General features: G+C 36.3%; 1 protein-coding gene across 1 annotated transcript; it reads left to right on the top strand.

Annotated features, from left to right (window-relative positions):
• Nucleotides 1–5,764: 5,764 nt before the first annotated feature.
• Nucleotides 5,765–21,768, top strand: DAZL (deleted in azoospermia like). The gene is made up of 11 exons (XM_045902153.2): nt 5,765–5,977; nt 12,397–12,543; nt 12,822–12,913; nt 13,476–13,527; nt 13,956–14,019; nt 14,110–14,249; nt 15,660–15,731; nt 16,684–16,734; nt 17,822–17,935; nt 19,042–19,140; nt 21,715–21,768. The coding sequence occupies exons 1-11, from the start codon at nt 5,765–5,767 to the stop codon at nt 21,766–21,768; spliced, it is 1,098 nt and encodes a 365-aa protein (XP_045758109.2).
• Nucleotides 21,769–23,424: the final 1,656 nt, after the last annotated feature.

Below are 23,424 nucleotides of genomic sequence, written 5' to 3'. Positions count from 1 at the left end.
ACTTTTCACAGTTATATATTTAGGCAGGTCTTATGAAGCCATTGTGAAGATTAGGTCAGCTTGGTTCAGACCAACCCCAAAATTCAGGCAACCTGCCTAAGAGATTAACTGTTGAATGAATAAACTCTTATGCAGATACTAGGGTTAAAGGGGAAGAAGCCAGGCTTAAGTAACATTGCTCAGTGGACAGACATCTCTGCAAGTATGCACAAGTGAACTGGAGATGTATGTTGCTATGTTGGGCCATGTGAATACAAGCCCAATAGAAGCTGAGGCACCATACCTTGAGATTTAAATGGAATTGGCTCAGACTCAGCCTACATACAGTGGGAATAGCACAATGTCTCTTCCTATCTCTCTGGGAATTCTGAGATTATGATTTATGCTTTTCCAGGTCACTTCTGGTGCCAAGCTTCTGTTCTTGCTGAATTACTTCATTTGTGGATTGCCGTACTGCCCAGCATGCATTCCCTGGCTATACCATGTTGCTATAGAGAGGGAAAAGAGACCCCTTCGTTGATATCCCTCACAAAACCCCCTGGCACAAAGCTTTGGTGTATGTAGTAGAATCTTACTAAAGGAAGGTTAGAAACAATAGAGTGGCGTTATGTTACCAAGTCACAGAGCAAAGATTCATAAATTTTTTACCTCTTAACTCTCTTCTTAAAGCCACTCCCCCTGCTTGTGTTCCCTCTCTCGCTGTGTCTCTCTCTGTCAAATAAATAAAGAAAATCTTAAAAAAAAATAAAAGCACTCTGGCTGACTTCATTCATCGCCAATTTCAGTCAAGGTTCTTTGTGACAAGGAATAGCCACAGAAATTTTGGCTGAATTAATCAGGAAAGGAATCTCATAGAGGACTGAAGACCCAGGTTGGAAGTTTGTGTCTCCTGAAGGGACACACAAAATCATGCTGTGGAATTGGTCCAGTGAAGAAGCTTCAGCTGTCCCTGCTGGGCAGTGAGTTACATCCCAGCTTGCACACTGACAAGAGGAGACCATGCAGCTCTAACTGATGCCATGGTGGCTGCTGCTGTTGCCACCCTTCTCCAGAATGTATTTACTCTCTATAGTCCCTGCTTTGTGGCATCATTAGTCCCCTATTCAAAATTTAGGGCAGGTGCATTTCATTGGGGTGGTGTAGGTCACACGCCCAGGTCTAGATGCAAGAGAGGCTGGGACAGCAGTCTTTCCCCCAAATGTGAAGGATTCTCAAATCCACCGAGGCAAGTTGTTTATTGCAAATGTTCTCTATTCTCTATGCCAGTGCTTCCTGAACTTTCATGTGTTTGTGAACCATCTGGAGATCTTGTTGAAATGCAGCTTCTGATTCAGTAAATCTAAGGTGGGGCCTGAGATTCCATAGCACCCAGGTGATGCAAAGCTGCTGGTCTGAAGACCACACTTTGAGTAGTAACGCTCTATAGCAAAGATTTTCAAATTTAGTTGCATATTGGAGTAACTTGAGAAACACTTTAAGAAAAAATATTGGTGTCCAAGTCTCACCCTTAGCTGATTTAATTGGTCTGGGATAAGGCCTGGGAATATAAACTTTTAAAAGCCTTCAGATGATTACAATGTACTCAGATTGGATCTTTCACTTCAGGCTTCAACTTCTTGTCACTTTTCAAGGTTATCTCTTTTTTCCAAATTGTGAAATTTCCACTTTTCCAGCCTTGCTTGGTTTTCCCTTCAAATTCAATTACTCTCGTTTATTATGCAGAACAATTTGACACTCCACCCCACCCCTTAGTTCCTTGGACCTAATTTTGCATATCCAAAGATTAAAAGAGTTCTCCTAGTCCAGCCCTTTCCAAAAGTATGTATGTAACCTGTTACTCTGGAAGAGTGCAATCTGAAGTGATCCGTGGACAAACAGTGAATATTTTGATGTGAATTGCTAAAAAAAAAAAGTAACTAACACAATAAATGTGATTTCATAAATACTACTGCTTAGGACAATGAGTCATTTTTCTAAAATTAGGTAAATAATGATACAGAGATTCAGAGCAGATCCAATAAAAATCTTGAAAATGGTGTGTAAATGAATGAAGTTTGAGAGTGCTTATACTACTTATAAGCCTTCTATTAAAAATCCCAGGCTTTAGGAACACAAAAGACCTGGTGGAGGAGTTAAAATCAGCCTTTTTTCCTCTCCCTTCTCTTCCAGTCCTTGGAGGATAAGGAAGCAATATAGAGATTTATTTCTGAATTTATATGAATTATGCTACCAATCTTAATAAATTGACATGGCTACTGATCTTAAATAAAAATTTTTTTCTATTAAGTGAAGATTTTATAAGGTTTCAAGGAAATACCACCACCATTTGAAAAAGTCATAATCTAGACAAAAATAACTAAGAATTGAAAACTAGAAGAATGGAAAATAGGTTAAATTCTTTAACCAGTTAATCTTTGATAAGAAAATGGGTGAAAAAAAATTTTTAAGGTTTTATTATTTATTTTGTTTATTTGAGAGAGAGAGAGAGAGAGTTCGTGTGAGAGAAAGCACAAGCAGGGGGCAGGGAGAGGGAGAAGCAGATTCCCCATCAAGCAGGGAGCCTGACGTGGGGCTTGATCCCAGGACCCTGTGATCATGACCTGAGCCAAAGGCAGACACTTAACTGAGCCACCCAGGCGCCCCCAGGTGAAATTTTTTAGACTTGTTGAAAGCTCATCCACAAACCCACAAAGCCAAAAAAACTCCTAAGCAGAAGAAAATTTTCAAACTGCCCTAGTGACATCATTGTGAACTTTTTAGAACACCAAAGCAAAATGGATCTTAACCAGGATTATATTAACAGATTCCTCGGTAGCAACAGAAACTAGAAGATGATAGAATAATATGTTCAATACTATGAGAAAAAAGACAACTGTAAACCTAGAATTATATATCCAGTAGAATTATCTTCAACAATCAGGAGCAAAAGAAAAGTATTTCAGGTGGGGAAAAAATCTGAGCACTTAACCACATCACACTCTCATTAAAGGAAATTCTATAGAATTTACTTTAGGCACAAGGAAAAGAATCCAGAAAGATCTGAGATATTCAAAGAAATGGTAAGCAAAACATTTTTACAAATGTTGGTGGATCTAAAAAACATGATGTCTAATTTATAGAAGGAAAAGAGGATAGAACTAAAGTAATGAATAATAACAATAGTTTATAAATTTGGAGGGGTTGTGCAGAGTTAAAACATCCTAAGAGCTTTGAATTATTCAAAGTGAGTAAAGACATTAGTTTTAGACTTTAAGTTTACATATTAAACTAGTAGAATCACCTTAAAATATATAGAGAGTGTATTGCTCTAAGTAAATAGTGTTTTGATATTTTTCATTGTGAGTGTTTCTCAAACGGTCCTTTCTTACAAGTATCCTGTTGAACCTTTTATGGAAACATCCTTCCAGGTTGGTTTTATGTCTGTTTCTGCAAGGCATTCCAGATCCCTTGTCTGAGATCTTTTTGGGAAGGAAGAAGGGGTTGGGGAATCAATTTCTAGGTTTTGAGATTCTAACGACGTGTAAGTGCTAACAGTTATACTCCAAACTCTTATGAAATGCAGGCAATAGGTTTTCAAAATTTCATCAAAGTTAAATAATTTTTATTTTCATCCAGAAATGGGACCAACTTCCTCATCTGGTTATCTACTTGGTGTTTTATATTTTCCCTAATCTATCCTTTTCCTGAGGATGATGTCTTTCAGGGACAATGGCTTTCTGGAGTGCACTGGGTTCCAGCTCCCACCTTGAGCTACTCCAAATCCTTATCTCCTGCCCATATACTTCTTGGCCTCAAGTTAGAGACTAACAACATCTTGCCCACACTTAGGATTACCAACTATCCTGGTTTGCCCGGGACCTGGTTCTATGGGACTTGGGGGTTTTTTCAGTGCTAAAACCAGGAAAGTCCAGGGCAAACTAGTTGATTGGTCGTCTTACACCCCAGCCCCCACACCTAGGGCTAGAGAAGAATCCGTTTAAGAAGTAACTACTCTGGTTTTCAGTTTAATTTCTGGCATCTTCAGATTTTCCTTCATTTCCTATAGGTTTGGCTGAATATTAAAAATAAGGTTAGTTATTATTTTATTCAGTAATGCTAGGTGTTGGTAGTGAGAAAGATTTCAGGTTACAGAAGTCCACCACTATTCCGGCTTACAAAGTAACATTTTAATGCTTTTCATCGGTACAAAAGTGAAATTTGAGCATTAAAGTCATAGGGGGTTATCCTGTGACTAAAGAATACCGGAGGGGTTCCCAAACGTGTGTGATTTGCTCCACCAACTGCCCTACAGCTCACCCTTGCTCCAGGCCTTGTTTCTCAGACCTTGAGAATGTTCTAGAATTCTCCAAGCAGGCCTGGTTTCTTCCTGTGAGGCCTAGAAAATAAACTCTCGCCCTTGCAATTTAAACTCCCTGAGGGAAGAAATGTTTGCCTGTTCTCTTGAATTCTGTATCTGCGGTACCTGGTTGTAGTCACTAAATACCATCAACATGTTTCTTGTAACTAGCGAACGCCCTGAACACTAACCAACTTGGTCTGCCCTATCTGGTGTTTCGTACAATCCAACTCCATCTACCTCAAACCCGGCGGAAAAGCGCTCAAGTTCGTGGACTTTTGGGGTCTCCTTCCCTGTTGTTTATAGACTTGGTTCTATTTTCTCTTTCTGTAGGCATTTTTTGATTTTGGGGGCGATGATAGAATAATCGTGATCGGCCTAATCCTATGCGTTCACGGCGCCATTTTGAAACTAGAGCCTAGACGCATTAAAACTTTTTAAAATTTTAACATATACTTAAAGATGCATACTTATTTCAAGTGTGCCTCAAAGGCATTTTCGGGGTGACATCTGTGTCGGGGGCGCTGGGGGAAGGTCTATCAGTCTGTCTGTCTCACGGCGGTACTTCCCTGGCTGCGGAGTGCCGGCCCGCGCGCACCCCCTGCACACCCCCCATCAGGGAGCCGACGTCCCCCCCAAACCCCCCCGCAGGGGGCGGGGGGCTGCCGCCCATTGGCTGAGGCGTCTACCACGAGCCCCGGTACCCGGCGCAGGAGCCACCTCCGGGAGCCCCGCAGGCCACGCCTCAGTTCGCCAGCGCCCCTCAGCCTCGCCACTCCGCTCTTAGAGCTCCTCGGCCTCGCCGCTCGCCTTTGATTTTCCTCAGTCCTCTGACTTTTATCCCTTTGCCCAGTCGAAGCCAGGCAGCGCCACGAGCAGAGCCAACAGCAGCCCCAAGAGCGGTGCCAGAAGCGCAGCCTCCGCTCCTCCTCGAGCCCCATCAGCGGGAACTGCTAGCTGCCGCCATCATGGTGAGTTGAGGAGAAGGCCTGAAGGGCACACGCCGGGTTGGGTCCTCCCGGGTGGCGGAAAGTCGGCTCTTCTAGCGCGGCGCAGGAGGGGGGGCAGAAAGCGGGGGTCACCCCGCTTCCCTATTCCTGGGTGCACCACAGACAAGGCCTGAGAGAGGAGAGCGGGGCGGCCCAGAGGGGTGGAGGAGGGGCGGGATGCGCGCGGGTGTCGCGGTGGGTGCGGCCCTGAGGGCTCGCTGTGCCGCCCGCCGACCACGTGCAGGGCCGCGGCCTTCATGCCGCCCCGCCCGCCTCCCGCCGGCGCCGCCTGGGCTGTGGGGGCCGCCCGCGGAGTGGGCCGCCGGGACTCGGGGACCGGGGCGGGGGGAGGGACACCGCGCGCCCGCCCCACCCCCACCCCGCAGGCCTCCCTTCCCGCGCTTACCGTGTGGAGAGGAGGCGGCGCGTCCTCCGCGAGATGGCGTCGGGCTGCCACCTCCCGAACGCCCGCTGGCGCTGTCTCTCTGAGGAGTTTCCTTGGCTAGAAGCTCCTTCCCGGCCCACGGGTAGGGTGGGGGTGGACGGGGGGGGTGTTGGGGGCGGCGGGCGGGGACTGGAGAGCCTCGGTGGCGGCCCCTCGTGCGGCGGCTATAGGCGGAAAACTCGCCCGACGCCATCATTTCCGCACGAGGTCGGCCCGCCTGTGCTCCTGCGGGACCGCAGACCTGAGCAGTTGACAAGTTTCGTGCTCGAGGGGGACACTTTTTTCCCTCCAGACAAACCAGGAATTTCAACATAACGTACATACAGTACTGCTTGCTCTTTGGGGCGTACGTTTATGTGATTTGGGTAAATGTAGCGTTGATTTCACCACGAGATGCAACTCTGAACACTTTTGACCAAACTTTACCTCACAGATGTATTATATACTGTGTGGATTTATAGTATGATCATTATTTTCCAATTTTAGAGCTAAAGGGAGGGAATTTATGTAGTTTATATTCCTATATATAAATACTAAAATGAAAATGTATACGTATTATTCTGTAATAATTATTTGTGTTATGTCGTTATCCATGTTAGTAATTACTTAATTATCACTGAGTTACTATAAAAAAATTCTAGTATTTTTTGCTCTATATTTTTATAGGAAAGGGGGGATGCTAATACCTTTTTTTTCCCCCCTGATTATAACTTACAGCTTATTAACTCTTTTGAAAGTAACAACTGTAAGAAAACAAGTCCGTCCCAGCACCTCTAACTACTGGTCAAGTTACGCCCTTCCAGATTGTTTTTATGCATGTATTGCATGTAGATAGGTAAATTCATTTGTACCATGCCACATAATACTATTTTATTTTATATCCTATATTCTTCACCTAATGTATTGGACCTTATTTCAAAGATAAATTTTATTTTTTTTTTGAAGATTTTATTTATTTATTTGAGACAGAATGAGAGACAGAGAGCATGAGAGGGGAGGAGGGTCAGAGGGAGAAGCAGACTCCCTGCCGCGCAGGGAGCCCGATGCGGGACTCGATCCCGGGACTCCAGGATCATGACCTGAGCCGAAGGCAGTCGCTTAACCAACTGAGCCACCCAGGCGCCCTCAAAGATAAATTTTAAATGATTTCAAATGTGTAATGTTAAGACTATAAGATTATATCATTACTTATTTTTATCAAATTCCCTTATAATGAATACTTTTTCTGTATGAAACAATACTGTAGTAAGTATATTTGTACAAATGTTTTGGCATGCCTATTCCATTAGTTCCTTGAAATTAATAGCCAAGAGTGGAAACAACTGGGTGAAAGGATTATGCCCATTTTATAACAATTTTAAAATTTTATCTTTCCAAGTTACTCTTAATGGAACAGGTACTAGTATGTATTCCCAATATATGGAGAGTGATCTCTTCTCCACACTCTTGCCAGTGAGAGTTGTTATACTTTTTAAAGTTGCCAATCTGATAGCTGGAAAATACGTCTTGATGTGCTTTTTTTTTTTTGACCATTAATGAAGTTCAAGTCATTAGCTTTCAAAATTTCTTTTTATAAATTCTGAATGCATCTTTATATTTGGATGTTTATCTTTCTTCTAAGGATTTATAAGAATTATTAATTCTTTGTCATTTACAGTGGTGATAAAGAGTTGCCTTTATTTCCTGATTTCAGTGGAAATGGCTGTTTCATTTTAAATCCAATGTTAGCTTAAAATTACATCGAGAAGATTCTTCCCTCTTACGTAGGTTTCTAAAAATTAAAAAATGAATGCTATATTTTATAAAATGCTCTTTCATTGGTGAGTTACTGTAATAGATTTCCTAAGAATGAACCATCCTTGAATTTTCAATATAAACTGTTCTTAATTGTATGTTTTTTATATACTGCTAGAATTTTGCATCTCTGTGTTAGGGACAGAGGTGGACCATTTTGATAAGGTTTTGTTACTTAGGTGTTCATTTTGTAAAATGAATAATACTCTTCTCCCCTCTTTTCTCTGGAATTTTTTTCAATTAAAGTGACTGAATTTTTTTTTAAGTTTTTTGTTTATTTAAAGTGATCTCTACACCCAACGTGGAGCTCAAACTCACAACCCCAAGATCAAGAGTCAGGAACTCCACCGACTAAGTTAGCCAGGCACCGCTGAATTTTCTTTCTCCTACACTCTTTTATCTACCATTGTTTCTGTCTTGGTGCTCTCCCCATACACACACCTACACATGCACAAATAATCTGTTTACAGTTTGAAAAAACTCCCAGTGAAACTGAGCTAAGAATCAAGTATTCTTTCTTAAGATTGTTTTTTAAAATTGCCATTTTTCTAGAAAGTTGGCCATTTCATCAAGATTTCCAAATTTACTTCCAGAGAGTTTTTACATAGCATTCTCTTATAATCTGTGGTTATATCACCTTTTTCAAGACAAATGTATATTTTTGCTTTCTTGCCCTTTTTCTTGCTTAGCTTCATTTATTGTTTGGATTTCCCCCCCCAAGGGTCCACTCTTGGATTTACTTATGAGGTTTTATTCTGATTTTCGTTTCCTATTTCCTTTTAGGTTTTCTCTTTATTAGCTTCTTCTTCTGTGGATAGAATTCTGATAACTACAAATTAAACCTTTTTTGTAGTCATTTATACATAGATCTTAGTTTGCCTTGCATGTAGATATAATAGTTGAATGAAATAATGTTAGCTGACAGCCCAGGAGCTTTAGTAATGATACAGGCTTTTTTCAGCTTTTAGTTATTTTTGTCATTTCGTTATCCAAGCATAACAGGGAATATATTACTGTAAATAGCAGTGATGAGGGCGCCTGGGTGGCTCAGTTGGTTAAGCGACTGCCTTCGGCTCAGGTCATGATCCTGGAGTCCCTGGATCAAGTCCCGCATCAGGCTCCCTGCTCAGCGGGGAGTCTACTTCTCCCTCTGACCCTCCCCCCTCTCATGTGCTCTCTCTCATTCTCTCGCTCTCAAATAAATAAATAAAATCTTAAAAAAAAAAAATAGCAGTGATGAGAATTATGTATATGACGGCCTCCCCAAGTTCCCCCCCCCACCTAATATCCTAGCATTACTCATCTCAAAACCCACCAACTCACTTGAAGGTATAATTAAGAGAAATAATTACTTACTATGTTAAATTTACCTTAAATTTATTTTCTGTATACTATTGATAGTTAAGATGAATACTTTAACACCAAAATTTTCCTTTAACCTAAGCATTTATCTGTGGAGTATTTTTGGCAATAGTTTAAAAGTATTAAAGGTTGCTTATTGGTTGTGGATGTTGTATATATAAATTATAATTATATGTAAATATACACATAGTAAAAGCTTAAAAATCCCTGATCAGTCTTGTTAAAAATGGAGTACTTTGCTTACTCTGTTAGCTTTGAGTGCCACCTGCTGGCTGAGGACTAAGACAGGATAGGGCCTTAAGATGTTGAGACACAAGTAAAATGATTTGATGAATATTACATTTAATTTCTCAGTTAACCAAACTGAATTTGAGTAATATGATTTGATGACTATTACATTTAATTTCTCAGTTAACCAAACTGAATTTGAATAAAGCAATCCCAAACCAAACGTCCTATAATATGTAATGGCCTTCTCCCCTACCCCCCCAAATTATTACTTCGTGTCTCAAGTATCCATTTTACTTCTGTAAATCAGATATGAGAATTACAACTTTGCTTTTCATTTCTGGACACACTCTCACAGGGTTTCTCAACCATGACTATTCACATTTTGGGACAGGTAATTTGTTGTGGGAAGCTGCTTTTGCAGCTTGTAGGATGTTTATAGGATGTTTCCTGTATCCTTGGCCTCTACCACCAGATATAAGGAGTACCCCTTAGTTGTGACAACCAAAAATGTCCTTGGACCACAAAATCTCCCCTGGTTGAGAGATAATACATTATTATAATCCCTTATAATCTGGCACAGTTTTCTGGCCTGATGTTATACACCTCCAAATTAAAATACATTCATCCATTGTCATTCACGCACAGATAATATTAAATAGTTTGTCAAATAGAAAGCTACCCAGAGTTCATCCACAGATGAAGGGGAAATTGAGAAGGAGAAAAGAAAGTCTTTAAGAATTTCAGAACCACTGTTTTGTTTTATTTGTTTTGAACTTTTGGAAGAGCTAACTGAAAAGGATTGGTAAGTTGTTTATAGTGAAGCGAAATCTAGTCACGTTTCAATAGTTCAAGATATGTGGCTTATGTAATATAGTCCCACGTGGAAAAAACTAAAATTAGAAAACTAAAATCAAAAACTTTAGAAAGAGGTTTTCGTACTATTTCATTTTATTGAAATACTACTATACTATAGTTACAGAAGAGAATTAGGAAGTACCCAAATAGAAACACATAAAAGTAAATACAGTTGACTCTTGAACAATGCAGGGATTGGGAACACTGACCCACCCTCCCTCCACACAAACTCAAAAGTCGGCATATAACTTTTGACTCCCCCAAAACTTAAGTACTAGTAGCCTGCTATTGACCGGAAGCCTTACTGATAACATAAACCATTGATAAACACAATTTGCATGTTATGTGGATTATATACCATATTTTTACAATAAAATTAGAGAAAAAATATTAAGAAAATTATAAGGAAGAGAAAAATGCATTTACCGTACTGTACTGTATTTTTTTAAAAATATCTGTGAATAAGTGGACCTGTACAATTCAAATCCATGTTTTCAAGGGTCAATTGTATGTGCACAAATTAATAGAGAAAAACCAAAACATTTGGTGATTGGACAGTTTTGATTTCCTCTCTAATTAGTATAACAATTTGTAGAATCTTATATTTACCAGTAACTTCTAGCATCTAACAAAATAGAAATTCTACCTACTTTAGTATTGTTACTAATTTCCATAAAAATTACTGTGCTTGCCTTTTAAAAAATATGTATCGGTTGGTTTTTTTGACCTTGTTTTTCTCCATGAGAGGAAGTATAATAGGTTTATCTCTCTTGCAGCCTTTTGTATTTCCCTCTTACAATCAATAGGCACTTCATAAATGAACTCCAAATAACTTCATAGTTCTTTGAAGTTCCAGTTGAAATTAGTTGCTAATTAATAAAGCATCTACAAAATAAATAAATAGTAAAACCAGGAAAGAAGCTTTTTAACCTATTGAAAACAAATTCAAGTAACAGGACACTAACTTATTTTGGCATACCACATTATATTTTACAAAATGAATTCGCAGATGTTATCTCACTTCATTCTCAAGGCAATTTTCCCAGATATAAACAGCTGCTAAGTGTGGCTTATAACCTGGTAAGGGACATGAACCTAGATCTCCTGACTAAATCAATTTTTGTTTCATTCTGCTATACTACTTTTCCAACATATATATTACCAGAAAATTTTGCTTCAGAAAAATTTATATTAATATTAGTATGGAAAGACTAAAGTTAGAGTTCTGAATCAGAATCCAGAAAAATAATGAGTTTCATGTGTGGGTCTCTTTATTTGAAAATATACTGTCATTTATTTCTATCAGCCTACTGTGAAAATTAGAATTATCAGTGGGACTGATTTGGTGTTATTGAAGAAGAAAATGTTATTTCAAAAGATGCTTTGAACACCCTAGCACTAGAGGAAAAGATTATAAGCCTTTTTTAGCAGGAGCTATGATATGTGAGCAAATAATGTTTTCATGACCATTTCCAAAGTAAATGCATACTAACACATGGAGTATTTAATTATAAAATCCATGTTAATTTTGGTAAGTAGAAAGAGGAGGGAAAACAAATTGGTTTAAATCTTTGATGTGTGTTTTTGATGCAGATTTTTTAAAAGTTCATTTATATTTTTCAAAGATTTCCCATGCTTTTTAATAAGGTACTCAGTAAGGTGAAAATTTGCTTACTGGCATACAACAGGATGACTTTAATAACTAATTTTACAAATTTGAACTTTCCAGTTCACAAACTCAGTATAAAGTCAGTATTCTACTTTATGTAAGAGGTGATGAGCAACACTGGTTTTAAGAAGGTACTATAGTCTTTTGTTAAAATCTCAGGCTGATCTATTCTTATTTTTATTTTTTTAATTTTTATTTTATTATTTTTGAGAGAGAGAGTGGGGTTAGGAAGGGGGAGAGGGAGAGAGAATCTTAAGCAGGCTCCACACCCAGCAAGGAGCTGACATATGGGGTTCCATCTCATGTCCCTGAGATCATGACCTTAACGGATTAGGCAATGCAGGTGCTCCAGTCTGATTATTTTTAATCCTAAGCCTGAACTGAGCTGTATTGTTTGCCAATTTACTATGAAAGTAATTTTTATGAAAAGATTTTGGGGGCGCCTGGGTGGCTCAGTTGGTTAGGTGGCTGCCTTCGGCTCAGGTCATGATCCGGGATCGAGCCCCGCATCGGGCTCCCTGCTCAGCGGGAAGCCTGCTTCTCCCTCTCCCACTCCCTCTGCTTGTGTTCCCTCTCTCGCTGTGTCTCTCTGTCAAATAAATAAAATCTTTAAAAAAAAAAAAAAGATTTTGTATTTTAAATACAAAGATTATTTCATATCATGTATGGTTTTTGCCTGAATGCCTAGTGATGATATTTACTTTACAAATTACAGTCTGCTGCAAATCCTGAGACTCCAAACTCAACCATCTCCAGAGAGGCCAGCACTCAGTCCTCCTCAGCTACAACCAGCCAAGGCTATGTTTTACCAGAAGGCAAAATCATGCCAAACACCGTTTTTGTTGGTGGAATTGATGTTAGGGTATTGTATTCCTATTTCATTTATTAAAAAAAAAAATTTTTTAGTGAATAATGGGGTTTGGGCCTTATTGTAAACATAAGGTTTTTTGGAATTTCGTGCAGGTTTGGAATTGGTTTTATGTTTAACCTATAGAGACTGAAAGTATCTTTGACAAAGATCTACTACAGGTGGTTTGGGGATACTTAGGGGAGATATTTCCACATCTTCAGATCTTTATAGTATAATTGAAAATTTTGAATGCTGAATTTTTACTCTTAAAGTCAAATTCTTCTCCATAGATGGATGAAACCGAAATTAGAAGTTTCTTTGCTAGATATGGTTCAGTAAAAGAAGTGAAGATAATCACGGATCGAACTGGTGTGTCCAAAGGGTGAGTAAAACACGTTCAGTATGAAGATAAAATAACTCAGCTGTAGTATCTATATAGAGCAACATACAAGAATTCAAAATTTGTGTTCTTACACTTGTATAAAGTTGTTGTTTTGTTCCTTTCTTTCATATAAAGGATAACAGTTTGTTGTCAACTCTTCTGTTTAGTCATTTTCACAGTGTATGTAAATATTTCCCATCTTCATTTATTTTATTTAAGTGGATTAGTAAGTTTTATCAAAGAGTTGTTTTCTTCATGTATTATACAGTATCTTAAATTTTAATCATCTCATGTTAGATAATAAATTCAGTTTCATAGATACGAATTTTCTGTTAACAAATGATGTCCCACACTACATTAATCTTCACACATTCTGACATAGATCAGGGGAAGAAAATAAAAAGCAGTAATATTTATAGAGGATCGATCATGTACATCTAACAAATATTTATCTCAGTATATTCTTCATTCTTTATCACTTCTGTCAGTTATTTCATGGAATATTAGAAGTTTTGTACTGTTATGCTGGTGATTTTTATACATTATTTATCTGTCTTTCTAGCTATGGATTTGTTTCATTTTATAATGATGTGGATGTGCAGAAGATAGTAGAAGTAAGTAATCTTATGGCAAAATCTTTTAGTTAGCTTAAGGATGTGATGTTTAGTGTTGTTTGAGTCCTGAATATATATAGCCTTGTATAAAATATAGAAATAAACTTCCTGTTTGAAATCCAAATCTAGAGTAAGCTTACGTAACTTGTCAGACCTGTTTATTTGTAATTGGACATCTGGCTTCATGAACTAGAGACAGGAAAGGTTTCAGACAGAATATAAAGGTTTTCGATCAAATTCCAAGGCTCTGTTCAACAATTGAGTGGTGAGGTTAAGATAGCTTCATGCTGATAAATTTTGATTGGGTATGTTGTTAACTATTGATCTTCTCTGATGGTAGAAATTTTAGAAGACCTGGGGTGTTTACCAAATTCTCAAAAGTAAAGACTTTGAAAGTAATTTTAGTTTTGTTACTGTTTTATTTTCAGTCACAGATAAATTTCCATGGTAAAAAGCTGAAACTGGGACCTGCAATCAGGAAACAAAATTTATGTGAGTAAAGAGAAGAGTTGTTCTTTTTGACATGTATAACTTTTCAGAAAACTAAAAGTGGGCTTTGTTTTCATTTTATTCTTTAAAAAGGTGCTTATCATGTGCAGCCTCGTCCTTTGGTTTTTAATCCTCCTCCTCCACCACAGTTTCAGAGTGTGTGGAGTAATCCAAACACTGAAACTTATATGCAGCCTCCAACCATGATGAATCCTATAACTCAGTATGTTCAGGTAAGAATTACGTACACTGTTCTTTCTTTTTTCTTTTTCTAAATGGTATTGGAGATTTTATTGATGGGGGTACCTTGAAAATAAGCCAGTCTCAGTTTTTACTCTCTGTGAAATAAGAAATTGGGGAATTTCCATAATAAGTGATAATACTCTCTGTTTGAATATTTTGAGTGATGGGAAGGAAATCTGTTACTTTTGTTAGAAATTGTTTGTTCTTAGTTTTGTTTCTTATACCAAGGTAAAATCTGTTTCTATATGGTTTGTAAACCTTTATCTTAGAATTGACCTCTGTAGCCACATAGAACATACTCATCCATTTTCTCTGCCACGTGGGAACTCCTAAAATATTTGAAGGCAGCTTTTCTTATGTGTTTGCCTGGTTTATTTTCTAAGTTTGGCAGTTCTAGTTATCCTTTATCTGCAGTGATTTTCAGATGCCTTCTCATACAGATTCCTGACTTCTGGGTATATTCTGGTTCTAGAATGGATAGGTTTCTGAAGACAACTATATTTGTAAATTCTATGAGTTTCTGACATGTAATTTATTTGGTCCTGGTTTCTTGAATACTTGAAATGGGATTTGGAATACTTATCTCCTATTGATGCTGAATAACAGTGATTTTTTTCTTTATTTTACTTTTTTCAGTTTAAAAGACATTTTATTTGTAGGAAAAGAGAAATAGTAGTGAAGTAGTTCTGTTGTAGTGTCTCTCATTTGTTTACATTTCCCATCTATCTGAAATCTAGGGTATATATTTTTTTTCTTGCTTTAAACATGGTTAGAAAATCCCTACTTGTTCCTAACACTTACTGTGAGGTATTACTTACTTGGGTCTATTCATGTATATATTACATAGAGGATTTCAATCAATAAATATTTATTGAAAGACATAAGACATTCTGTTGGTTTTTTTTTTTTTTTTCAGTTTTAGGTTAAATACGGTCTTTAACTTGTAGAAATGAAATACAGAAAGAGCCATAAAGTATGTAGGAGGACTACACACTGACTACACATTACCCCAAAGGAATACAAAATTGCTTGAAAATGTTTTAACCAAGAAATAACAGATATATTAATATAACTTTAACATGGAAATCTGTTCTAATAGAGCTTTATCACCAGAGTAAGGAAGAAACTTCTTAGTGGGGATAAATATACATGTAAGATAAACATAGATGGACAAAGTCAGTCACTTCCCTCATTTATCTTTTCCTCCTCCCCACCCAAAAGACTAACATTTGACAAAGAATTTTTCTTCATGAAGCCAATCACTCCAATAGAATTCTGCATTTGTGTATAGAAAAATAAGATTTCTTTGTTTTCATATTTTGGTTGTATTGGGAATAATACTTCTTAATTTTCAAGAATTTTTCTTGTTAATGCATTTTTTCTATAAACTTTATTCTCAGGCATATCCTTCTTATCCAAGTTCACCTGTTCAGGTCATCACTGGATATCAACTGCCTGTATATAATTATCAGGTAATTTAAGAGGGAACAACATGATTTACTTTGGAATATTATTGAGGCCTTTATTCATATAAATTTCTTTAATAGTTTGTCATTTAAACTAGTTGAGTGTGCTTAAAATAAGGAAAAAAAGTTAGAATTAGTCTAGAATTAGGACCTTTAATTTAATTTAGAAAAAAAGGAACAATATTTTGACAGGAATATCCTCTTTTTTTTTTAAGATTTTATTTATTTATTTGAGAGAGAGAGAATGAGAGACAGAGAGCATGAGAAGGAGGAAGGTCAGAGGGAGAAACAGACTCCCTGCTGAGCAGGGAGCCCAATGCGGGACTCGATCCTGGGACTCCAGGATCATGACCTGAGCCGAAGGCAGTCGCTTAACCAACTGAGCCACCCAAGTGCCCTTGACAGGAATATCCTTAACACAAAGTTTTCTCTTGTACTGTCTTACAAGATTTGCTCCTCCTCTGTATTTCAACATATATTTTTCCATCCTTGCTGTCAAATAGCTGAAATGTCCCAACTGACTTCTACGAGTTTTTCTAGTGGGATAGGTCAAAATAAAATGATTACTCAATTCTTAGAGCATTGAATTCCAATTATATTTGGTAGTGTTTATTTTAGCTGACTACTACAAGATAGTAGTTCTCTGAATTTCTACCATAGATATGACCATATCTGTAACCCATGACCATTATCTATGGTGATAAATTCAAAGAACTATTTTTTTTTCTGAAAGCCAACACAGAAAATTGAGAAAAAGTTAGGGTTTATATATGAAAGTAACAAAGCCTCAGGTATTAGAAACATAAAGTACTTCTTTCTTCCATTATGTTTCTTTTACTACAGGTTCAAGAATCCAGCTTGATAAATACCTCAACATTGTCTGTCTTTCATGTTTGTGAAAATATATAGAAATGGTTAACTGTTACTGCCTCTCTCTCTCTATTTTTTTATTTTTAAGATGCCACCACAGTGGCCTGCTGGAGAACAAAGGAGTTATGTTATACCCCAGGTAAGGTGAATAGCCAAACATATACTTCCTTTTAGCCAAACATATACTTCCTTTTTTTAAATATATATATGCATATATATATGTGTGTATATATATATGTATATGTATTTATTATATTTATGTATTCATTCATTTATTTCTTCATTTATTTATGGAGAGGGAGAGAGAATGGAGGGGAGGGGCAGAGGGAGAGGGAAAGAGAAACTTAAGCAGGCTCCATGCCCAGTGCAGAGCCAGATGCTGGCCTCAATCTCACAACCCCGAGATCATGACTTGAGCCAAAATCAAGAGTTGGACATTTAACGGACTGAAACACCCAGGCACCCCTTCCTTTTCCTTATTTTAAAATATTTTCTTATTTTAACTATTAAATGTTTCTTGGCCTTTTGCCATCTCATGTATGCCTAGACATATTTTTAAATTCCCTTTCACATTATGCGTTATGTTTTATTAGTTTCTTGTCAACCCAAGTATATTCTTCCATGTGAGAATCTGGGCTTTTCATTTCTCAGATTGTTCTTACATGCTTAAGCCAGTGGCTGCTCTGCATATAACAGGTGCTAAATTACATATAGTCCAAGAAAGCTAGTATTAATACCTATGCTAATTCCAATTCAATGAATTTGGAATTAGTACTGAAACTGTCTCTAGTTTTCTACCCATAAAAAAATCTGTTGAAGAGAAGCAAATGTTTCGCTGTTAATACTGTTATATAAGAAATAAAACAAAAGAGGCTGTTAGCTCTGAAACTCTTGAGCCTTTACCTTTTATCAGGATTGGACCTTTGAATGATATGAGTTAAAATTCTCAGGCACTGGGAAATTCTCATTCTATTACTACATGTTGGGAGTTTCTTTTCTTAGAGCCCTTCTAATCTGATTTTGTTGAAGTTTAGAAGACTTTTCAAATAAAAGACTGCCTTAGTGCATTTTAGCTGTTCAGTTGAAAGTTTCTGAAATAATGTAAATTGAACTTCAACACAATCCACATTTTAAATGCTCAATATAAGCTCACCTGTTTTGAAGAATAGATTGTTTAGAAATGTATCTCATGTACATCTCTTTAATTATACTTTTTCATAATGTAGGCTTACACTGCTGTTAACTACCACTGTAATGAAGTTGATCCAGGAGCTGAAGTTTTGCAAAGTGAATGTTCAGTTCATGAAGCTACTCCATCCTCAGGAAATGGCCCACAAAAGGCAAACATCTAATTTTGTTCATTGATATTTATATTTTCACAACTTTTTGAAGTTTTAATAATGGCCCTTTGAGATGCAAGCATCTTTTTTCAAATTTAAATATGGAAGCCAAAAATTACAGAGCTTAAGTAACTGACTAATAATTTGGCAGTTTTTATAAAAGTTGATGAAATTTCAGGTACTCCCAAGCTTTCAGTGCTTACATATAGTTTCTGATTCAGTAGTTGTTTTCCCTCTTAATATTTTCATTGTGTTTAAAGCCATACTTTAATAACTATTAACATATTGGTGGAATACAGTAGACAGGTAGGTTTTTTAAGAATCCTCTCTTCAAAAGAGAGATTAGTATGAATTATACCGACCTTTTTTTTTTTTTTTAACCTGTTTAAACATGTACTTAGCTAAAGAGTAGTATACAGTTATTTATGGTGTTCTCTACATAATATAGATAGTAGCAGCTCTCAAGAGTGGTGGAGTCACTAGTGATAACTGAAATACTGAAATAAGTGGAGTTGCTTCTTTTTTAATCATTAGAAAAAATTTCTTTACTAACAGTGCTCTCTTCAGTGCTCCTATGTTTTTCTTGAATGGGTGGGAATGTGGCAGTAGTTGATGTAATGGGAATGTATATAATAACACTGAAGGTTTCCCATTGGATTGTGTGAACATTGTCCTTGTGTTTCTCAGTGGAACAAAATGTTGAGAACTACTCAACTTAGAGTAAAAAAAATTCCTTGATTTAAGTGATTAGAATAGTTATAATTATCAGGTTTTATCTTGGATAGTATTTCTTGGAATGTTTAAGTTCACTGTTTCTTATCTAACAGGAAAATTAAAGAGCCTTAAGCAAATACCTCAAGTTTTACTAACTTGAGCTTTATAACCAGTACTCTATCACTAAGATTCTAAAATATTTTTTAAATTTGACAAAAAGTTACATATTAAGTGATGTGTAATGAATTACATGAAAATGTAATATATTGTGAATTACATACATAGTATTTTATGGATTACATAAGAATTCTTTAGAAAAAAGTACATGTATTCAACTTTCTTTAAAAAGCTTGTTAAAGTTAATAGAATACTGAAAATCTTTTATCTTTCAGAAATCTGTGGACAGAAGCATACAGACTGTGGTATCTTGTCTATTTAATCCAGAGAACAGACTGAGAAACTCTCTTGTTACTCAAGATGAGTACTTCAAGGTATGAAAGGAATAGTATACAGGATAAAAAGCATATTTGTCAGCTATCTGTGGTATGTACGTTTGAGATTACATAGAGCATTTAATTGAACTCTTGGCATTTGTAACTCAGAACCTCTGTGAGTTTTACCTGGCTATTTTATGCTGCTCAAACCTTGATATAGTGTAGTTTGTCCTTAGGGAAGAAACCTTTAGCAGAAGCTTATAATTGAAAAGGCTGTGAAAGAAGAGAGTTGAAAGAGAATGGCTTGACCAAATGGAAAAAGAGGAAATTTAGGTACACAAAGCAGAACATACCTTGGAGATACCTCAGGTTCAGTTTCATACCACTGCAATAGGGTGAATATGCAATAAAGTAAGTTAAATGAATTTTTTTGTTTCCCAGTACATATAAAAGTTATGTTTACACTGTACTGTAGTCTGTGAAGTGTGCAATAGCATTATATCTAAAGAAACAGTATACGTACCTTAATTAAAATATACGTTATTGCTAAAAACTGTCATCTGAGCTTTCAGCAAATCAGAATCACTGACCACAGATCACTGTAACAAATAACAATAATAATGATAAAGTGTGAAATATTAAGAGAATTACCAAATGTAACACAGAGACACAAAGGGAGCAGTTGTGTGGGGAAAAGTGCCAGTAGACTTTTAAGTCACTCTAATGGGGGGGAATATTGTACAAAGGAAAGTTGTTTTTTTTTATAACAGGTTCGTTGAGATGTAATCCACATACCATACAGTAAGCCCATTTAAAACAAAAATTCCATTTTTTAGTGTATTCACAGAATTGTGCAATCACGACCACAATCAATTTTAGAATGTTTTAATCACCCCTTAAGCCATTAACGGTCACTCTTTATTTCCCCCCAATTCCTCTACCCCTAGGGAACTACTAACCTACTTTTTTTTTAATAAAGATTTTCCTATTCTGGACACTTCATATAAATAGAATAATATGTGACCTTTTGTGACTGGCTTCTTTCACTTAGCATAATGTTTTTAAGGTTCATCAATGTTACAGTGTGTATCAGTACTTCATTTCTTTTTATTTATGGATATACCACCCTTTGTTTATTGATTACTTGATAGACAGTTTGGGTTGTTTCCACTTTATAACTCTGATGAGTAATGCTGTGAACATTCATGGACAAGTTATTCTATGAACCTATGCTTCTATTTATATACCTAGGAATGGAATTGCTGAGTAATAGTACTATGTTTAACCCTTTGAGAAATTGCTAGAATTTTTCCAAAATGACTACAGCATTTTATATTCAAAGGGAAGTTTTTAACCATTGTTTTGTGTCTTAAAACAGGGAAAGGAGAATAGCTTTTTTCTATCTATGAACGGACATAGGATGAAACTTACAGCCTTTTTAAAGGGTATACTAAGGACTTCTATTTAATGCAGAAGAGTAGAGCCATAACAGCATTAAGTTCTTACCATCTTCTCAACAGGAAGTAAAACGCATTCATTTAAAATTTTGACATTTGATCTCTTACTATTTCATTATACATAGTATAATTTAAAAGGAAAGAACTAGGATTGTATGGCAGCCTACCTTGCCCAAAGTTCTGAAGGTTAAATAGGTAGTACTTAAATGATTTGTTTGCAAAGCATAAAATAATCTCTAAACTTGAGTTTTCACCTGGTATTAGGCAAAAACCTTACTTTGAACCTTCAGTTTTCTGTTCTTCTGGGCTAGGAGTCAAAAGTTGGTAGTGTGAAGTTGTCTGGTATCTAGATCTATTTTGATCAGCCAAATGGTATTGTTGTTGTCCCGTCCTACCTGACTTGAGTTTGTGACCACTTTTCTGGGCTTTAAATAGGATATTATCCTGTTGACAGATTGCAAAATTTCCAGAAGCCACTCTTCTTTATATGACAACTGAATTTAATCTCTAGGAAAAGGGCACAGTTAAGCTCTTAGAGAAAAGAAAATACCATCGTGTTATTACTAGTTCACTCAGCTCCATTCCTTTTTGTAAGGCCTTACTTCCTAATTTCTGCACATCTGCAGGCAACATAAAGTGAAAGGAAATTTTACATGTATTTTTTATTTACCTCTCCATTTCCTAAAGAATGATATATCTTCATCACAGAATAAGTACATGTCTTTAAATAGGCCAAAATTTTTATCTTTTAACCTAAAAGTGTAGTATTTCAGTTTGAAGTGGAATGCTGTACTCAAGCTGTGATTTCTACCAGATGCACTCTGTTAGTAAAAACCATACTTTTAAATATTACATATGTTTTCCACCAGCTGTCTTTGGGGGCATCACTGCCAAATCATTAATTAAGAATCTTCATGAAATGACACTGACTCCAAGTCCTCTGTTTCTGGGTTTACTGAGATTTCTTTTTAAATTGTCGAATAAAACTTGTCATTGGTACATTTGTTATCTTAAAGTTCAGGAATGTATCCCAGAAAGGATCACTGTTCTCTTGTTATTTATAGTTTTTTTAAACCCAGAATAAATGCTTTAAGTATTTTGCAACTATCTTAGGTCATAGTGACAATACAAAATTTTCAATGAAGTAAAAAAGGACTGTTTCTGTCTTTTCTAGGATAAAAGAGTACATCACTTTAGAAGAAGTCGAGCAGTGCTTAAATCTGTTTGATCCTTTCTGCTAACTTTCTAGTCTCATGGGAAGTTGCTGGTTTTGAATATTAAGAAGAGACTGAAAGTTTTCACTATTATAGAAATTTAATTCTGAATTTTGATAATTCACACTCAGACTTTCTTACATAAGTTGTATTAGATTGCCTAGTTTTATTTTACATTGAAACTGTTCTTCATTAGATGTTTATTTAGAAACTAGTTCTGTGTTCAATATATAGTTGAAAGTAAAAAAGAATTGAGACTGAAAGGAATAACTTTAAGATTTATCTGTAAGGATTTTTTTTTTTTTATTGAAATTGACATTTTAAGAGTTTAAAAGCAATTGCTGATTTTCAGGAAATTAGAAAACCTATTTTGAAAGGTCAGAATTTTGATAGTTTGAATTCAAGCATTTCACTTCTCCAACAAGTATCTGTGAACAGTACAATATTTAAAGTATTGTTCTTTACATTTATGATTTGTCTCGAAATTTACCACAAAAGCAGAGTTTTTAAAACTGTATTTTTAATCAGTGGAACTCAATATTTGGTTAGCTTTATTGAAGTCTTCCTTGTCTAAACCCAGTAAGAGATTCTAAACAAACAGTCCAATCAGTGGGTCTTACGTTTATTAGTTCAAAGTACTTGTCTTTTATCTAGAATCCACACATAGATATCCTATTTGATTGGGATGGTAATTAGGATAACTAAAATTCTGGGCCTAATTTTTTTTAAAAATTCAAAACAAACTAAACTAAGTACATAAGCTTTTCAGTGAGTTACCATTCTCCTTTTTTCTTTTAATTTTTTTTCCTTGAAATGCTAAACTCAATGGCTGTATCTTAAATTGTGCAAAATACTGGTATTAAAGAATCCTGAAACTTTTTTTATGTCACTTAAAGGTTAATCAGAGTATCTGAAAGGAATTGTTTTTATAAAACCATTAAAATGTTAGTTATTTGTTAAAGAGCAAATAGATTTTATTTTTGCTTGTTAGCCTATTATATTTCCTTTTTTTAAAGTAAAATATGTTTAGAAGAGTCAAAGTAGTTGTGTTTTAAAACCACTAATGTTGCAAGTATATCTCTACTAGGACAGAGTTAACAATCATTTCTAGATTAGCTAGTCTCCTTGTTAGATGTTGTAAATTGTGACAGACAACTAGAGCACTAGAGCCCTTTTGCTGTCCCTACAGTCTTGATTTTCCAGTCCTGTAGCACCATTCTTCCAGGAGGTTTGCTCCTCGAACAGGTGATGTAAAGAAGATTAGTAGCAACATGAACAGTTTGAGGGTTAAGCCTTGAAAAGGTGGCAATAGGGATAAAACCTTTCTAAGGGAAACACTATATCAGCATCATTTGACCTGCCATGAAAATGAGTTTAAAGTGGCTTCCTGGCCTTTCTTTCATTGGTCCCTTCACTAAAAACATGGAGACTCCATTTAGCCCTAATGAAAGGCAGCTACCATGGGTCATATCATCAGTCGCCACTGTTGTCTTATAATCCCTAATAATTTTTAATCTGAATCTGAAGGGAAGAGTCTTTTAACTTAAAGATCCCTGAGAGGGCTTTCTTATGCCTCAGAATTTGAAAGTGCCCTGAAATTTGTCCTTTAAAAAACTCTCTGTACTTTTTTTGCGGGTGTGCCAAAACATTCTTACATGTATCATTCTGTG

The sequence above is a fragment of the Mirounga angustirostris genome, unplaced genomic scaffold (genome assembly GCF_029215605.1).
Source record: "Mirounga angustirostris isolate CCGP_5_RB_7025 unplaced genomic scaffold, mMirAng1.0.hap1 SCAF_1, whole genome shotgun sequence".
Lineage (NCBI taxonomy): Eukaryota > Metazoa > Chordata > Mammalia > Carnivora > Phocidae > Mirounga > Mirounga angustirostris.
The sequence above is the reverse complement of the archived record's forward strand: the minus strand, read 5'-3'. Positions and strand labels throughout refer to the sequence as shown.

Coding starts and splice junctions, on each gene's coding strand:
- DAZL (XM_045902153.2), top strand. CDS start 5,765: ATGGCGTCGGGCTGCCACCTCCCGAACGCCCGCTGGCGCTGTCTCTCT. Junction 16,735..17,821: donor GGAGTTATGTTATACCCCAG/GTAAGGTGAATA, acceptor TTCATAATGTAG/GCTTACACTGCTGTTAACTA. Junction 19,141..21,714: donor CTCAAGATGAGTACTTCAAG/GTATGAAAGGAA, acceptor TGTCTTTTCTAG/GATAAAAGAGTACATCACTT.